Raw genomic sequence first — 18,590 nt, 5'->3', positions numbered from 1 at the left:
TCAGAAATAATAAATTATGTTTAATTAACGTATAATATATTCATTATTATGAATACAATATATTACGTAATATATAACGTAATTACGTAATATATAATGTATAATATTATGAATATATTATGAATATATATACATTAATTATGTTTAATTATATATATATATTATGTTAATATATTTAATTATAATATATTATGTTAAATTATGTTAATTATGTTTAATTATATATAATTTAATTATATATAACATAATACATAACGTAATATATTCTCACAAACACATAAATTATGTTAAATTAACGTGTAATATATTCATAAATAAATAAATTTTGAACAGTTTACCGTTCAAAATGGTTGTAAAATATATAAATTATGTTGATTTATATATTTTAATTTCTCTAAAAATTAATAAAAATTTTAAGAATGATTATTTAAAGCTTAAAAATAAATATATATATATATATATATATATATATATATAAATAAGATGGAGGGTATTTTGGTAATCAATCAATTTATTCCTAGAAATTATACCATGCATATTACTTTGAATACAACAAACCAAACACTCAATAAAAAATAATTCTAGCAAAACTAATCCCAGTATAACTTATCCCATCACAACTTATCCCAGCATAACTAATCCCGATATAGCTTATTTTCAAACCAAACGACCCCTAAGTGTATTCGTCTTGAGTAGAGTGATCAATTGACCAATTTTATTTGAAGTGATTCAAACTAAGTCATCATTAGAAATAATTCTATTGATTTAACTAACATTAAAAATGAATTAGAAAGTTCAATTATAATTTCAATTAATCTTGTAGTAATTACATGATCAACTAATTGTTTCCTCTTGAGTGGAATGATTAACTTATCAATTTTATTTGAAATGATTCAAATTAAGTCATTATTAGTAATAACTATATTGATTTAACTAAAATTAAAGATGAATTGATAAGTTCACTTACAACTTCAATTAATCTCATAGTAATTACATGATTAACTAAGTGTATTTGTCCTGAGTGATCAATTGATTAATTTTATTTAAAATGATTCAAATTAAATAATTATTAGTAATAACTAAATTGATTTAACTAAAATTAAAGATGAACTTACAATTTCAATTAATCTCACAGTAATTAAATGATCAACTAAGTGTATTCGTTATGAATAGAGTGATCAATTGACCAATTTTATTTGAAATGGATAAAATTAAGTCATTATTCATTATAACTAAAATTAAAGATGAACTGATAAGTTCACTTACAATTTTAATTAATCTCATAGTAATTACATGATAAACTAAGTGTATTCATCTCGAGTAGATTGGTCAATTGACTAATTTTATTTGAAATGATTCAAATTAAGTCATTATTAGTAATAGCTAAATTGATTTTAACTAAATTAAAGATGAATTGATAAGTTCACTTACAATTTCAATTAATTTTATAATAATTATATGATCAAATAAGTGTATTCGTCGTGAGTGGAATGATCAATTGACCAGTTTTATTTGAATAATTAAAATTAAGCAATTATTTGTAATAACTAAATTTGTTCGTATATCACTTGGATATTACTTCATAGGTGGTTTTGTAAGTAAAATTATGATTTTTGTTGAATTTCGTATTTAGTTTATCTGCTACTGCTACAATGGATAGAACCTGCATTATGAATCCAACATATGAGTCATCTGTTACAACAGGTGAATAATCTGTTGCAACAGATTATTCACTTATTGCAACAGATGACCCATATGTTGAATTCATGTTATAACACTATAATATGAATCCAACAGATGAGTAATCTATTGCAATATATGACTCATATGTTGCAATAAATTAGTCATATGTTGGAACAGATTACTCATCTGTTGCAACAGATAGATTACACACATGTTGTTGTAATATATGACTAATATGTTGCAACAGCTCAGTCATATGTTGGAACAGATTACTCATCTGTTGCAACAGATTACCCACATGTTGCTGCAATATATGACTAATATGTTGCAACAGATCAATCATATGTTGGAATAAATTACTCGTCTGTTGCAACAAATTATCCACATATTGTTGCAACATATGACTAAAATGTTGCAACAGATAAGTCATATGTTGAAACAGATTACTCATTTGTTGGATTCACGTTACATGTTTTATCCATTGTTGGAAAAACAGCAGCATCAGATACACCCAGATGAGAAATTCAACTAAAAATTATAATTTTACTTACTAAAATCACCTAAGTAACTAACACACGCTAAGAACATCAATATTTACCAACAAAATCAATATTGTACAAATACAAATAAAAAAAACATCAAAAAAAATAATGACAAACACCAATAAATCAACAGTTGTTTGTTCGATTTGGCCAGAAAGATGTCTTTGAAAAAAATAAAATGCAACTCTCACTTTTTTTACAACAATATTCGACAACAAGAACTACAGTAACAATAAAAAATCATATTTCACTCCGAAAAGAGAAGAAAAGAAATACCACAAATTAGGATATTCTTGAGTCCCTATTGTAAATTTAAGTAACAAATATTAAAACTGTTAACTCATACTAGAAAGAAGTTAACTCAAGTTCCTCGTTTTCTTCATAACTAAAAATCCCTAATTTTTTATTTGTGAAAATAAAAAAAGAAACGATGAAGAACTCAAAGTTATTGTCGCCGGAGAATGTTGTCACGTCGACTGACGGTTGAAAGTAAAAAAGGAACGGGCAAGAACTCAAAACTATTTATCGCCGGAGGTTGAAGTTGCAGAAGATTGAAGGAAGAAATTTGGAAAGTTGTTGGTTTGGAAAAGTTAGAGAGAAACTATCGAGAGAAATAGAGGAGAGACCATTGATTTGCAGAGGGGGGAGTTTTGTGGGTGTGGGTTGATTTGTATTTTTGAAAAGATTAGAAAGTTTTAAAAATATTAATCAAGTCCACAATTAACTTAATTAAGTTTCATAATTATGTTTGACCCTTTAAGTTGGTCAATGTCACTAGTCCTTCATTCAAAACTTAAATGACACATTTCCTTCAATTTTCTCTGCATTCTTTGTAAATTTACCTTTCTACAACATCATACTCAAATATTATGCAACAATATTTTATAAGAAATATATTATGTACAACATAAAATACCAAAATATTTATGGTAATCATCATTAATTATCATGCACACAGTAAATTCCAAGTATGAATATCTAATTTAAAGAAAAAATTGTATTTAAATGATGCACATCAGTTATTACATAACTTTACTAGGAAAAAGTTACTAATATTTGACTTTTTTATATTCAAGCTCTTTCTAATTTCGCATTTTTTTTATAACTATTGAATATATATATATAGCAGCCATAAAATTTTGGCTTAAATCATCGATAGTCTCTTAAACTTGTTTCAAAATTTCACTTGGACCCCTTAACTTAGACTTGTACCTATTGAATACCTAAATTATTCAAAGCTTATACCTATAAGGCACAAATCGCTGATGTGGCAAGAAAAGTGTAACCCACTCTCCTTAGGCGCGTGATTGATACCAAATAATATTTTATTTTTATTTTTATTTTTATTAAAAAAATTATACTTAAATTGTTTCATTAATACAATTTTTATATAATAATAATTTCTTAATTTAAAAAAATAAAAAACACCCCCACCCCGCCACCCCCAAGCTGTTGTCTTCCTTACCTCTTTGCCACCATTTCCTCCGCCACACCACCAGCTGTCATTGCCGGCCAAAAGGAGAAGAAAAAAGATTCCACAATTTTAACACAAATAGACATACTCCCTCACATTTTGGACAACTTACTCACTTTTCCACTCCATTTTTCATTTTTTATTCTCAATAACCAACCCACACACATGGACACACAAAAGACAACACACACCATATACTCACACACCACTCACATTATGGCGTCTATGATGTCACACTAAAAACAAAGAATACACTCCTCACACAGGGGAAGATTTCAATATACTCACACACCACTCACATTATGGCGTCTCTGATGTCACAGTAAAAACAAAGAATACACTCCTCACACAGAGCAGACCTAGGTGAGAGAGCTCATAGCAGCCATGGGGTGAGGAGAAAATGAAAAAAAACTGTAAAACAGAAAAAATGGATAAAAAAAAAAATTCAACGAAATTTCATTTTTTCCAACAAACTTAATATGAATATGAAATTATTTTCTTTGAAATTATTAAAGAATTTAAATTCTAAAGAACTCACAATATAAAAAAATCATAAATATGAATTGATGTGTGAAAAAGAAAGTGAAATTAAGGATGTGTAGAAAGAAATGTGAAAAATAGAAGATATATTTAAAATTAATTATTTTTTTTTTAAATTGAGTTTTGAGGTTAGGGAAAAAGAATAACAAAAGTCAAAAAATAAGAAGAAAATGGGGAAGAAGGGGAGTGGGGTATTGACATAATTATTTTTTAATAATTATTTGGGATCTCAATACCACATGTCATCTTTTAATTAGTCGTTTTTGTCATGTCACCGTAAGTATGTTACACACTTCACAATTTTCGCTAAATATCCGAAAATGCCTAATAGGAACAATTTTCTAGATAATATAGGTATTCAATAGGTACAAGTCTAAGTTGACGAGTCCAAGTAAAATTTTGAAACAAGTTTAAGGGCATATCGATGACTTAAGCCTAAAATTTCTGAACAAACACTAACAATATGGAGAAATTTTAATGTACTCCCTCCGTTTCATAATAGTTGACCCCTATAAACTTGACACACCTATTAAGAAAAATATTTATTAGGGGTCTATTTTACCAAATTAGTCTTATTAATTATGCTTTGAAAATATAAATTTGAATATATACAACTTATTTAGTCATTTAATGATAAGGGTATTATTGAAAGAACATATTAAAATCTTCTTAGTTTCATCATTGAAATAACTAAATTAAAACAAATATTTTTAGAAAGATGTCAACTAAAATGAAACTCAGGAAATAGAAAGGTAAAAATGCACTTAGGAGTAATTAACATGTTCCACAGAAACTAAGCAAAATGTGAGGGGCCACTCTCCGATCTTTTCATTGAACGCTAGTGTTGATCCAAAATTTTGAATGAGATTTGAAAATTTATTACAAAAATCTTTTGATCATAAATTTGAATCAGATTTTGAAAACCAGTCTTCAAAAAATTTTCAAGTCCAAAAACTGACCCACACTAATTTCTAGGAAAAAATTCACTTTCACTCACTTCAATTTTTTTTAAAATAAAATGCATATCCAAATACAATTTCAAAACTCGATTTTTCAAGTTTGAGTTTCAACTTCAAAATTATGATCATACTGAAGCTTAAGAAAGTGGTACGTACAAAAGATCAGGCAAAGAGCAGACTTACTCTGGTTCTCATTTCTGGTAAGAATTTGACTATCTTGGTGTACAACAAGAAGCATGTTTTTTGTTTTTTTCTTTTTTAAATTTGGCGCAGGAAAAGGGGAAATTGAAAGGAGATTATAATGTGGAGAATAGAAACTTCACCAACAAGGTGAGAGTTCTATCTGAACTATAAGATTCCCCGTACAAGGGGGGTTCTGTAATGGAAACCATCTCCTTCGTTAAAAACTGAGGAAGATTACACTTGTACAACTGTTACTGCATAGAATACATCAGACACTTTTGCATGCCAATTTTTCAGTTTCTATGTGTTTTCAAGTTTAACCCTCATTCCACGGCCTATACCCCTTAACCCAAGAAAATAAAATAACTTAATGAACAAACAGGATAGGTGATCTTCCACCTTTCCCTCACCCCACCCCTTTCTCTAAAACCATGCTAAATGTCATCAACTGCTTAGAATACAACCAAGAACGAAAAGCCATGCTAACTAGAAATACAAATGATAAGCATTTAGTTGAGACTCGGTTTGGCAGCGTTCAACTGTCAATGGCATTAGTAGATGAGGGTGGTGATCGCGACAGCTGGTTATGAGTTTGAGACTCGGTTTGTGCCTGAGGCTGTTTCGGCTGCTCAGCAAACCTGTTCATTCTTTCAAGCAATTGGGTTGCTTTTCTTCTGCCTCTTTCTGTGCCATTTTGTGCTAAATCCATCAAAGGACCCGTCAAACCAAGTCGATGCGCTTCGACCAGATGATGTTGGTCGCCAGAGCAGAGGTGTACTAAAATTGCAGATGCGTTTTCTTTGTTTCTGGGAGAACCATTTGAGATCACACCCACCAAAACAGGAACTGCTTCTGCAGCTCCAAGAACTGCTTTCCCTTCTGGGTGACTCGACAAGATTGCTAAAATAGCAAGTGCTTCATCAACCATACCACCTTGAGGTTCTGTGAGCAGTCGCATCAGTGTAGGTATGACTCCAGCCCTTATTGCCTTGCCCTTATTCCCTTGATAAATGCATAGATTGAAAAGCGCTGTAGCTGCGTCTTTCCTTCCCCGTTGTGTACCTTCACTTAATAATGCCACAAGCGGAGGAATTGCTCCTGAAGAACCAATGGTGACCTTATTTTCATCAATAACTGAAAGGCTGAAAAGGGTGGCTGCTGCATTTTCACGTGCTTCCATGCTTCCATTCTTGAGTACATGCACAATACCACGCACTGCCCCTGAATTTACAATGTTTCCTTTATTGTTCTCACATATGGAAAGGTTAAGAAGTGCTGTAACGGCATGCTCTTGAGTTCGAGAATCAGGTGTGGATAGAAGATGGACGAGCAGAGGAATGGCACCCAATTCAGCTATTGCAACACGATTATCAGTATTACGCTTAGCAAGAAGGCGGATTTCACATGCAGCGGAACGTGCCTCTTCAGGGCTTCCTGATTTGAGCTTTCTCAGGAGATTTTCTATCTTCGAGTGTTCAGCAGGGGTGCATGCAGATGCAGACTTGTTGGGTTGAGAACTGCCTGGTCTTTTGGGTGGTTCAATCCCATTTGCTTCACACCACTGTGCTATAACGCTACGCAACACATAGTTGGGTGTCAGAGATTTGCTTGTGAGGGCTTGTTGGGTCTTGGGACAAGTGCTATGTCCAGCTTCCAGCCACTTCTCAATACAAGAGCGTTCATAGGTCTGCAAGTCCAGTAAAAATTAACCTATTAAAAATGAAAATATGGAAATTACAACTCCACCTTTAAATGAAGTATTATCTAGTAGAAATCACATGTCTTTTTTCAAAGGATGAAAGAGATACAAAGGAGTTTCCTTTAACAGTGGAGCTGAACCAACGATTGACATTGAACCCTTGTCCTTAGTTGTGGATGAGTTGAGCAAGATGCAAGGTGAGTTTCCATTACTATTGATGATCTTGTGTTTATTGACAAGACCAACGACAGTTTCAACCAAAAGCTTGAACTTTGAAGAAATGCTTTAGAGTTATGGGTTTAGGACAAGTAGAAGTAAGTTTGAATACATGCACAAGAAGTTTAGTCAGCATGAGAAGAGAAAAGTGGAGGTAAGACTAGATGGGATTGCGGTACCAAAATTTAAGCAATTTAGATATCTAGGCTCGTTATTTCAAGAGAATGGAATGATAAGATGATTCATAGAATCAAAACCATATGATTGAAATGGAGAAGTGTTATCGGGCTGTTATGTGATAGAAAGAAGCCTACCAAAGTCAAAGATAAGCTCTACAGAATAGTTATAAGATTCGCAATGTCATATGGTAGTTAATGTTGGGCCACGGAAGTCTAAGATATCCAAAAGATTAGTGTTGCATAAATACAAATGCTAAGATGGATGGCGCTCATACAAGATTTTAGATAAGATAAAAATGATTCACATTAGCCCAGAAGGTGCAAGTAGCACATATTGAGGATAAAATGAGAGGTCTTTTGAGATAGCTTTAGGTATGAAACTATCTATTACTTCTATTACAACATTTATTTACATAGGGTTAACTTTTTTTTCACTTTTATTTGGTATGACTATGAAATGAGTTGCGCTTAAATGAAACAGTGAGGATTCATATAAGCCAATCCCAACTTGTTTGGAACCGAGGCATAGTTGTTGTCTTGTTTCTATTGATGTTTGATCAGCAAATTTGAACCAACTCACTAATATGTAACCTTGTTCGTACATGGTGATTTTACCTTTAGCATCTCTTCTCTAGAAAAAGCTATAACCACTAGTTGATATGATGGTTCTTTTTTATTTTACGATAACTAGTAGATGTGATAGTTCTTCAAAATCATTTCTTAAAGGTGAAAACATAAATAGCCACATAAGTTTTCCACAACGATCAGATAGACATTGACCATTTACACATTTCTACTTGGCAAATATGTCTCTCATAGACACCTCACGTTGGCATGGGAAAGTACGAGTATTTTAGTTAAATTTTAGCGTGTGAGGCCTTTATAAGACCTCTCTTTTTTTTTCCGAAATAAAATTAAATTTGTATGTGGGCCATTCTGCATTACCTTTTTTTTCTCTCTTTAATCTCTCAACAACAGTACCAGATTTTTTCCACCCAAAACTCCATGTGAACTTTCCTCATCCCAACATCAGTAGTTCTACCACCTTCAACTATAAATCCACCGCCTCTCTTTGAACCTTGACACAGAAAAGAATTAAAAAACAAACACAAGCTCACATTGAGTACAGCTATGGACAACCTTCAAGGTTCAGCTGTCGAGTTCCACTTATACCCGATGGACCATCAAAGTTCACCCACGGATAACCTTCATGATCACTGAATTTGGCCTCACTCTTTTAGCTTTTGCATGTTTTGAGTTTTTGATTTTCCCTACAAATAGAGGAGAAAAGAGAAGAAATAGCGGGAGAGCTTAATGGAGTAGTGGAGCCTTCACAGGAGCAGCGGTCTGAGATTACTCCGGCGATCCCAGAGCATCTTATATTTTTTTTTTAACTTTTCCAATCTTCATTTGCTTAAAATTCCTTCAAAAGAAAGAAACGGAAGAAGATGAGTGAGAGAGGGTTCTGTTTTGGCGATGTTGTTGGGACAAGGGGTGACAGAGGGTTCTGTTTTGGGGAAGAACATGGGCGAAAGGAGGCAAGTCAGAGGGGGGCAGAAGGAATAAAAAGAGGGGAGGGGGCACTTGCCTCGTTGAGAGTAAGGAAAAAGATATTTTCTTTAAATGTATTTCTTTATTTGGTAATTACATGTGACATTATTTATTACGAATTGTATGTGTTGTTCTTTAATTGGTTATTTGACTCGTCATTGGCGAGTGTAACTTACGCATATAGTCTGTGGGACTCGGGTGTTTATAAGCCACATTTTTTCCGACGATAGGTGTATCTGGTCATTCAGATAGTTAAAATGTTTAAGTAATCATTGGAGACAACTTGAAGCGAATATCTATGTATTTCGCTTACCCTAGAACACGCATATTGTTAGAATATAAGTAGGAATAGGAATAGCATATAAAATCCTACTTGGAAAAGGATTGTAATGTAGTGTCCTATTAGAAAAAGGATTGGAATGTATTGTCTATAAATAGGGCCTCAATGTAATAATGTAGTTACAACAATTCAATAATATTCTTCTCTTATATTTCTTCACATGGTATCAAAGCTTCCACGATCTTGGTAAAAGAATCAAAGAGTTTCCGCTGCCGGCGGGAGGCTATAATCCATATATGCCACCCATCTGGCCAATGATTATGTTAGCAAAAGTTGGGTCACTGACTCACTGTGTATCTTTCTAGTGACTGTTTTCTCATATCTTTGCGTAGCACCATGCATCTGTCCGATGACTACTTTTTCATATCTATTTTTCTTAGCACCGTACTTCTTTTCGGTGACTATTTTCTCATATCTGATTTGCGTAGCACCGTGCATCTTTTCGGACTACTGTCTCATATCTGAGTTGCATAGAACCATGCATCTTTCTGGTGACTCCTCAGATCTTTTTCAATAGGGTCGTGCCATCATTCCGACCCTGTCCATATAATTTCTCTTTTCCAGTAGGATCGTGCCGTTATTCCGACCTTACTCATATAATTTCTATTTCTCAATAGGGTCGTTCCATCATTCCGACGTTACACATATTTCTCTTTTCAGTAGGGTCGTGTCATCATTCCGACCCACCCATATACTTTTTTTTTCCTCAGATTGTAGTCACTTTTCAGCCATCAAATCTAATAATCCGGCGTGTGAGCATGTTTTGGCTAAGTTTCCGGTGAATTTCATGTTCAAGATCTACTCGGCTCTTGATTTCGAGATGACCCGTATATTTTATACCAGTTTTCGACAATTTTCCAGCGACACATCGACTTTACGGCAATATTTACTACTTTTCAGATCATTTTTTCAATTTGTTCCGTTTCAATTGAGGTCTCCCAGACGTCCAAAGCAATCCTTATCAGTTTTCTTGCAGATATCTTCACCAAGTCCCTCACTGATTCTCATATTAGTTACATCCATAACAAGCTTGGTACATATGTCTTCTATGCACCAGCTTGAGGGGGAGTGTTAGAATATGAGTAGGAATTGAAATAGCATATAAAATCCTACTTGGAAAAGGATTGTAATGTAGTGTCCTACTAGGAAAAGGATTGGAATGTATTGTCTATAAATAGGGCCTCAAATTAATAATGTAGTTACAACAATTCAATAATATTTTTTCTCCTATATTTCTCAACCATATCAAATACTGCTGCCTAATTATTATGATTTTGAGTAATAATACTGCTGCCTAATTGAAACATATAGATTAGAGATCTGTTGCGATCACTCATAAATTATAATTCTGACAGACAACTAATAAGTACACATAAACACCGAAGCAAGATATTAGTTATCTATCCTCGTAAATGTATGACGAGATGAAAGGGTAAAATCTGGTAATGATGTCTTTCTGTAATGAATGAATAAGCAAAAGATAGTTTCAACTAAATTTTATACCAATAGGCTAAAAGGAACCAGCGTCAATACCTGCCCAGTTGAAACAATGACAGGATCTCTCATCAACTCCAGGGCTATAGGGCAACGAAAATCATCTGGTATAACTGTGACCTTCTGGCTTCTGTCTGCAGATGCTTGTCCACTAACAGTTGAAGACTTATCCCTTGCATAAGAATCAATGTTTGGATTCTCAGTTTGTACGAAGTCCTTAATTTTCTTTAGTAGCATTGACATCTTCTCTATTCTCTCCTCGGGATCTCCATCAGTAGCAATGACCATTTCATGCAAAGCTAGTGATTCTTGTTTAAGGTCATCTAACTCAGTCAGCTGTAGCTTATCAACTAACCTCCTTAGGACAGCCTGATCTACAGCGGCATCATTACTCCTGTTATAAAGAGATAGCAAATCTTCATGCAGTTCAACATCAGGTGTCTCAACCCTTCCTTTGGCTCTTCGGAACTGAGAAAGGACAAGTTCAACCTGAAAGCAGAAGAAGTTATAGATGGTGAAGAACTGCAAATGAAATGTGTTTAACCGTAGGCCATTTATTCCATCAAGCTATATGCTACAAAGATGAATATCGTACTTGAACCACTCTAATTTCCGATAGACTAATATATGGCGTGAACCTATTCACTTGTCTAGTTCTTACAGTTTTTGAGTTCAGAGAAAATTAATAGATCTATTATGTCAAATTAACACATGTTTGGCACATCCTTGGACAGTGAAGAACAATTATTTTTTTTCAAAATGATCTCGTAATCATGAAATATAAAAACTCGAGACACAAAATAGTGAAATACGTAGGGGAATGATGTCAAGTACTTATATTGCTTCTTCCAGAACAACTTATATTGCTTCTTCCAGAACAATCTCCCCATTTGGAATGAAGAGTTAATTAGAAAATGGCATGTACCTGTTCTTTAACTTCGTCAGATATCTCAAGCTTTTCATAATAAATTCCACTCAAAGCTTGTTCAAGCTGAGATGTAAGCTCTTGAAATTTATTCATGATATGCTCCCTTTCTAGCACCTGCAAATAGGCACCATTTCCTTCAGACTTCAGAATTTAAATTAAATTCCGTAAGGGAATGACTCAAAAATAATAAATGGCAGCATATTAGAAGGACATCGATAAAAGCAAAGCCAACTCTTTTCCATATAAGGAGATTGAATTAGTGTAGAGCCAACCTACTAATCTTAAAGAGCCAATCTTGAAAAATCTTAGTTGGCTGGCAGCAAAAACAATCATGATAATAAATATCAGAAGGAATATTTCATTGCGGCTAATTTGCAACATCCTATCACTGATCTAATGCTTTGTAACAAAATGAAATCTTCTCTATAGGATTTCATAAGATTCTTCAATGTAGACACAATAACTCCAATCAGAAACAAAATCCAACAGATGAACATATAAGGAATTTACTAGGATTAATTTGTTACTACATTTGCTCCAATCGTTTCAGCAAGCAAACAATTTCCTTACAAAATTTCAAATTTATCGTCACAATTACAAACAGCAAAAGCAAGGAAATCACAAATAAAAAAATACAAAAAAATCACCTGAATGAACTTGCATTTAACTTCAAACACCATAAGCAAGGAAAAGACAAATCAAACAGAAAAGATCTAACTAAAAAAATCACCTCAGAGAACTTGCTATTAATTTCAATCAGCAGAAGCAAGGAAAACACATATCAAACAGAAAAAATCTAATTTAAAAACATCAGCTCATTGAACTTTAGAAAAAATTAAAATGCTCATTGAACTTGATTTTAATTTCAAACACCAGAAGAAAGCAAAACACAAATCAAACAGAATAATCTAAAAAATAAATACATCACCTCAACGAACTTGCTTTTAATTTGAAACACCATAAGCAAGGAAAACACAAATTAAACAGGACAAAAATTAACTAATAAGTAAACCAGCTCATTGAACTTGATTTTAGTTTTCAAACAACACCAAACAAGGAAAACACAAATCAAATCGAAAAAATAAAAAATCAACTGAACGAGCTTGCTTTTACTTTCCAACACCACAAGGCAAGGAAAACACAAATCAAATGGAAAATAAAAAAAGAAGCTGACCTGTCCGAACTTGCTTTCAATTTCAAACAGCAAAAGCAAGCAAAACCCAAGTCAAACAGTCAAAAAATCATCTGAACGAACTTGCATTTAATTTCAAACAACACCAGGCAAGTAAAACACAAATCAAATCGAAAAACTCAGCTCACTGAACTTGATTTTAATTTCAAACTGATGAAACAAGAAAAACACAAATCAAACATAAAAAAATCAACCCAACAAACTTGCTTCTAATTCCAAACAACAACAGGCAAGTAAAACACAAATCAAATCGGAAAAAAAAAATAAGCTAAAGAAAGCAAGCACAAATAATTAAACATACGTACCAGATAAATCTTGCTACCTTCACTACCAAATTTAAGCAACTCCTTAGCAGATTCAAGAGCATTTTTCAAACATATCAACGATTTCATACAATCAGCTGATAATTTATCTTTGCTATCACGAATTTCTTCGAACATTGGAGTCAACAACTTAAGTCTTCTAGCTAAATTACAGTATTGTTTTTTTACTGAATTTCTGAACTCCGAAATGCTTGATATTTCATTTACTATTTCAATCAACTTGTTAGATACTTCTCCTTTTTCTTCTTCACCCATTGTTTTTTTGTTTCAAACTTTTCAAAGATCCAAAAAAGTTCAAAAACAGATATTAATTTTATTTTTGAAGAATTGAAAGAATGTCTGAATTTTGGTGCTAAATTTGATGGAAAAGAGATGAAAAGTTGTAAGGAAAATTGGTCATGGTTGTCGTCGTCGACTTGGTCGACTCCATTAGAGTTAGAGAGAGAAGAAAATGGTGTTTTTTTTAGCGTATGAATTGAGACTATGAGAGAGAGAGAGAGAGAGAGAAGGGGGGCAAGGAGGTATAGAAATGTTAGAAATGTTCTTTTTCGTGGCTCGGCTTGAAGTGTTGAGTTAGCTTAACTAGGGTTAGATTTTAACCTCAATTCTTTTTGACTTTGATGTTAAACTTTGGATTTGTTTGTCACGAGGGACGAGAGATGCTAATAATTTACAATAAGATGTGGGGTGTTTTATTATGTGTTTATTTATTTAGGAGTATTATTTAATTTTTTAAGATTATTTATTTCATTATTTGTATTATAATTATGGAATAAATTATTTTATATATATTATGAAATAATTTATCACATAAAATAACTTTGTTCATCTCATTTCAAAACTAAACGATCTCTTAAATCAAGTATTTGATGAATTTTATCTTATTTTATTCATTTTAGTGTTTTCTTATTTAGGTTTCTAAGCAAAAAATGAGTGGGATCCTTTCGATCTATAGAAAGATTAAAAAAAATATGAGTTCATATAATATTCTGCGTTTACATTCATGTAGGGTTAAAAAAAAATTTTTACGAATAATAATTTGCTTTTTCATCTTATTTTTCTCCTTTTAACATTCATCTTCCTTAAGCTTATGAGCAAAAACCAACAAAATCCTCTCGATCATGTAGTTAAATAAAAGTAAATTTTGATGTACATAATATTTCTTTCATGTTCACTTTCATGAATGATAATGTCTTCTTTCATCCATTTCTTTTCCTTTTGGCATTCAACTTACTTAGATTTATAAGCAAAAATCAGCTAAATGCTCTCGATTTGTGCAACTAGATAAAAGAAAACTTCGATGCACCTAGTATTTTATGTTCATATTTATGCAGGGTTGGAAAAACATTTTGATGAATTATATTCACTCTCCTCTTATTTTTCTCCTTTTAGCATTTATCTTACTTAGGCTTATTATAAAAAAAAAAAATCGATGTAATCTTTTTAATCTACACAGCTAGATCGATAAAAAGGAAATTTCAATGCACGTCGCATTATTTCACGTACACGTGCATGCAAGATTGCGAAAAAGTCGTATTTGATTATATTTTATAATAAATTTTTAACATAATTTTTATAATTAAATGTACTTAAATACAATTTTTTTAAAAAAAATAGATAATAGGTTATTTTTCAAAATTTGAAATACAACTTGAATTTGAAATTTTTATAATAAATATTAATTTTAAAAAAAAAGTAAAATAGTATTCGGAGAAAAACATGAATAATTTTTATAATCAAATGGGTCCTTCCTTACTCTCTACTTTCTTTATCCATAGTTATATTAATAGTTTATATAAGATTTTTTTTTCCTAAAAATTAAAAAGAGACACTTGTGACTTTATGTTTTTGCTTAGCTGTAGACGGAATGTAGAGTTCAGCTTAGTAGCTTAAAGATAAATAAACTTTCTTCTGTTTACTATTCGAAAAAGAAGTACTCTTTGAGATTTGTTCTGTAACCGTTTGCCAGGTCAACATGAGTTTTTGACCCTAAAATTGTACACCACATGAATTTAGAGAAAATTTTGTAAATAAATGCTATTTGTTCATAGATTTACGAAAAAAGAGCAAGATTTTGATTAATTATGAAATATAATAGCATTTCAATTTTAAAACCCAGCAAAATATATTATATTTATATGCTTAATAATAATAAAGTATATAATATCTTTTAGCATAATAAATATATCTACGAATATATAATCCTTCTTCAATGAAATATAAGATGTCTAATTATGTAACAATATAATAATGAAGTGTATTATATCTTGTATGCTTAATAAGTATATTGACATGAAAAATATCTATACCTAATATTATTCACGTGAATAATAAATATAATCACGCGTATTTGTTACAGAATCTTAAATTTTTGCTATATTATGTAATTTTTATAATCTACATCTATTTCATATAAATAAATAGGACCTTAATTTGTCGTGTCATGTAATTTTTGCATAAAATTTTGCTTAAAATTGTACACAGTTAACAAATGTAAGACATGTACATTTTATAAAATATTATTATTTTATTATGAGTCATCAATATATACATTCTTGTTTAACTTGTAACTTCAAATGTTATATTTAACATATTGTTCTACTCCTTTAATTTATCCTTTTAGCGTGATATAATATATAATTCCTCAATCACTTTAATTTGTATAAATATTGAATTTAAATAAATTTGCTTCGGGGAAAAATAGGACTACTAAGATTTAGAGATTGTTTGGTGTGGGGTACTAAGGTAAATTATCCTGGGATAAAATAATAGTTCCGAAATAAATTTTTTAATACATTATTTGGTTAGCAATACTCAGGACAATTTATTCCGAAACTAATAATATTATCAGGATAAGTTATACCACATATTTGGTGGTATAAGTGATACAAATTTTTATAATAATAAACAGATAATAAAAGGAGTAGATAAAATTAGAAAAAGCTCAGATCGAACAACAACCTAGTACAGAAGAATTAATAGAACAACTAAAATAACAGATTTACCTGATCGACAATTTATAAGACAAATTGTCAAGTCAAACATGAGCCTCATGCACATGGTACTCATAGTAGTAGGTCAAAATTAGTACAGTCAAAATTTTAGCAAGAATAAAAATTCAAGACTATGAGTTAAGTTGATCATTTATAGGGATGTTATTCATGAAAGGGTTATTTCTTTTAGTTGACTAATTTCTTTACGTATTTATTTTAATTCTTTTTCTATGTTATTTATACTAAAAAAAATTTGGACTTTTTTAATCCCTAGGAATTTACAGATTAATTCATCGTTATTGCTAAACACTGAGAGAATAACCATATAGGTGTATATTTATAAGTAATTTACCAACAATACAAGATCAAAAAACTGACGGTAATCCGCACGGCCATCCAGATCTGCCAGAAAGTGTAGGAGAATACTCCTAGCCAGTTTCAAGACCACAGGTACCTCTTCATTATGAATTATCACAACAGACTCAACAAATTTATGAGACTCGGAATGTATATAGGCAAAGACAAAGGAAAGACAGACGCCTCATCCTCTCAAGACTATGATGCAAAATAATGGCGATTATTTTGTTACAAAAAAAATGAATAATATTCTCTCTATATATATATGTATGCAGTGAGAGATTTATGCTGCTTCAGCTTGCTGCTGCTGGGTTCTCTTCACTCACAAGGTTAATTTTTTTTCCGAACCCCATTTTTTTCTATTCTTTTTCATTATTTATATATAAGTTCAGTCATCCTTTCTATCAAATAGCAAAATTACAATTCTTTTGTGAATGTTATATTTTAGGATTTTGATAAATTTTATTTAACATAGTAGAATGTTCTTCTATCAGTCATTTAACTTCTTTCCCTATGATTTAATGGCCATCTTTTTTTTTTCCTCTGCTAAAATGTCTCGCTTTTAGCTATCCAAAGTTTAGATTGTGCCTGTTTTGGGGGCATCAATCCAGACATAGCATTATGCCTATTAGATGAAGCTTAACTAGTAACGAGTTGGGAAAATGACAGTTGTTTAAGAATTAATATGTATTGCTTGAAATTTATGCGATTGAGATAAAATTTGTGAAATAGTACCAGTTATATATGACATAGCAGTATGTGAAAATTACAGTTGTGGATATTTGTTATTTATTAGCCCGTCTCTTTTGTTTGATGATGAAATATTAGTTTTAACATCTTCCCAATATGTTTTAGAAAAATTTATTCTCTTTATCTGCTTGAAATTATAAAATTGTCCTCGTTGATTCTTTCTAATTGAAAAAACTGATTTTGTTTTTGTATTAACTTTTTTCTTTTTTATTCTGAAACAATTAGTTTTTTTTATGGATCAACAACTACAATCCGATATTAAATGCTTTATCATCCCCGAGGAGATGGTGTGCCGACAATATCTTGTTATGTGTATTTTTATTTTCATGGTTATTTATGGTTATTCTATAAGAAGAAATAAGTGTATGATTGGGTACCAAATGAGTAACCGAGTTTCTAAATTATATCTCATTTAAATTGTATCATACAAGACAATGATACTACATGTATTGATAAGTTAAGAACGGATAGAAATTCCTTTCACACTTTAGTTCTCTTAACTAAGGAAGTTGGAGGTTTGACTGATAGCAAATATATGTCAAGTAGTGAAAAGTTAGCAATGTTTCTAAATATTTTGGCTCATCATGAGAAGAATAGATCCATTAAAATTGATTATGTTAGATCGGTTGGAGCGTAAGTCAAGCTTTCAACGAATGCTTGAGAGCTATTCTCAAACTAGCTCCATTATTACTTGTTAATCCCAAACCGCTTGAAGATGAGAGTGACGATCGATGGAGATGGTTTAAGGTATATGCACTTTCAATTTAGTATCTATTAATTCAAGTAAAGTGGAAGACTATAGTTTATAAAAAAAAATTAATAGTTTGAGACAATACTATATTAATTTTATAGGGATGTTTAGGTGCATTGGACGGTACTTATATTCAAATTAGAGTTCCATTTAAGGACAAATCAAAATTAGGAGTTTGTGATAGAAATCTCAATTTTACTTATGTATTACCTGGTTGGGAAGGATCAGCTATCGATGATCGAGTATTACGAAATGCTATAGCGCGAACGAATGGTTTGAAAATTCTTGAAGGTAATATCATTCACATGCTCACATTAAAATTATATTACAACAATAATGTTATATAAACAAAAATATATTTTTTTATATGTGTGATGGAGGATATACAAATGAAAACGATTTTCTTTCACCTTCCAGAGGGTATAGATATTGGTTA

At 31.4% G+C, this 18,590-nt stretch overlaps 1 protein-coding gene across 1 annotated transcript; it reads right to left on the bottom strand.

The window, feature by feature from the left end:
* Positions 1 to 5,580: 5,580 nt before the first annotated feature.
* On the bottom strand, positions 5,581 to 13,865 carry LOC107847781 (U-box domain-containing protein 13). Its single transcript, XM_016692263.2, has 4 exons — positions 13,286 to 13,865; positions 11,786 to 11,902; positions 10,900 to 11,349; positions 5,581 to 7,068 (listed from the first exon to the last, which is right to left on the bottom strand). The coding sequence occupies exons 1-4, from the start codon at positions 13,556 to 13,558 to the stop codon at positions 5,917 to 5,919; spliced, it is 1,992 nt and encodes a 663-aa protein (XP_016547749.1). The 5' UTR covers positions 13,559 to 13,865; the 3' UTR covers positions 5,581 to 5,916.
* Positions 13,866 to 18,590: the final 4,725 nt, after the last annotated feature.

The sequence above is a fragment of the Capsicum annuum genome, chromosome 11 (assembly GCF_002878395.1).
Source record: "Capsicum annuum cultivar UCD-10X-F1 chromosome 11, UCD10Xv1.1, whole genome shotgun sequence".
NCBI lineage: Eukaryota > Viridiplantae > Streptophyta > Magnoliopsida > Solanales > Solanaceae > Capsicum > Capsicum annuum.
Note: the sequence above shows the minus strand (reverse complement) of the source record. Positions and strands in the feature narration are given on the sequence as shown.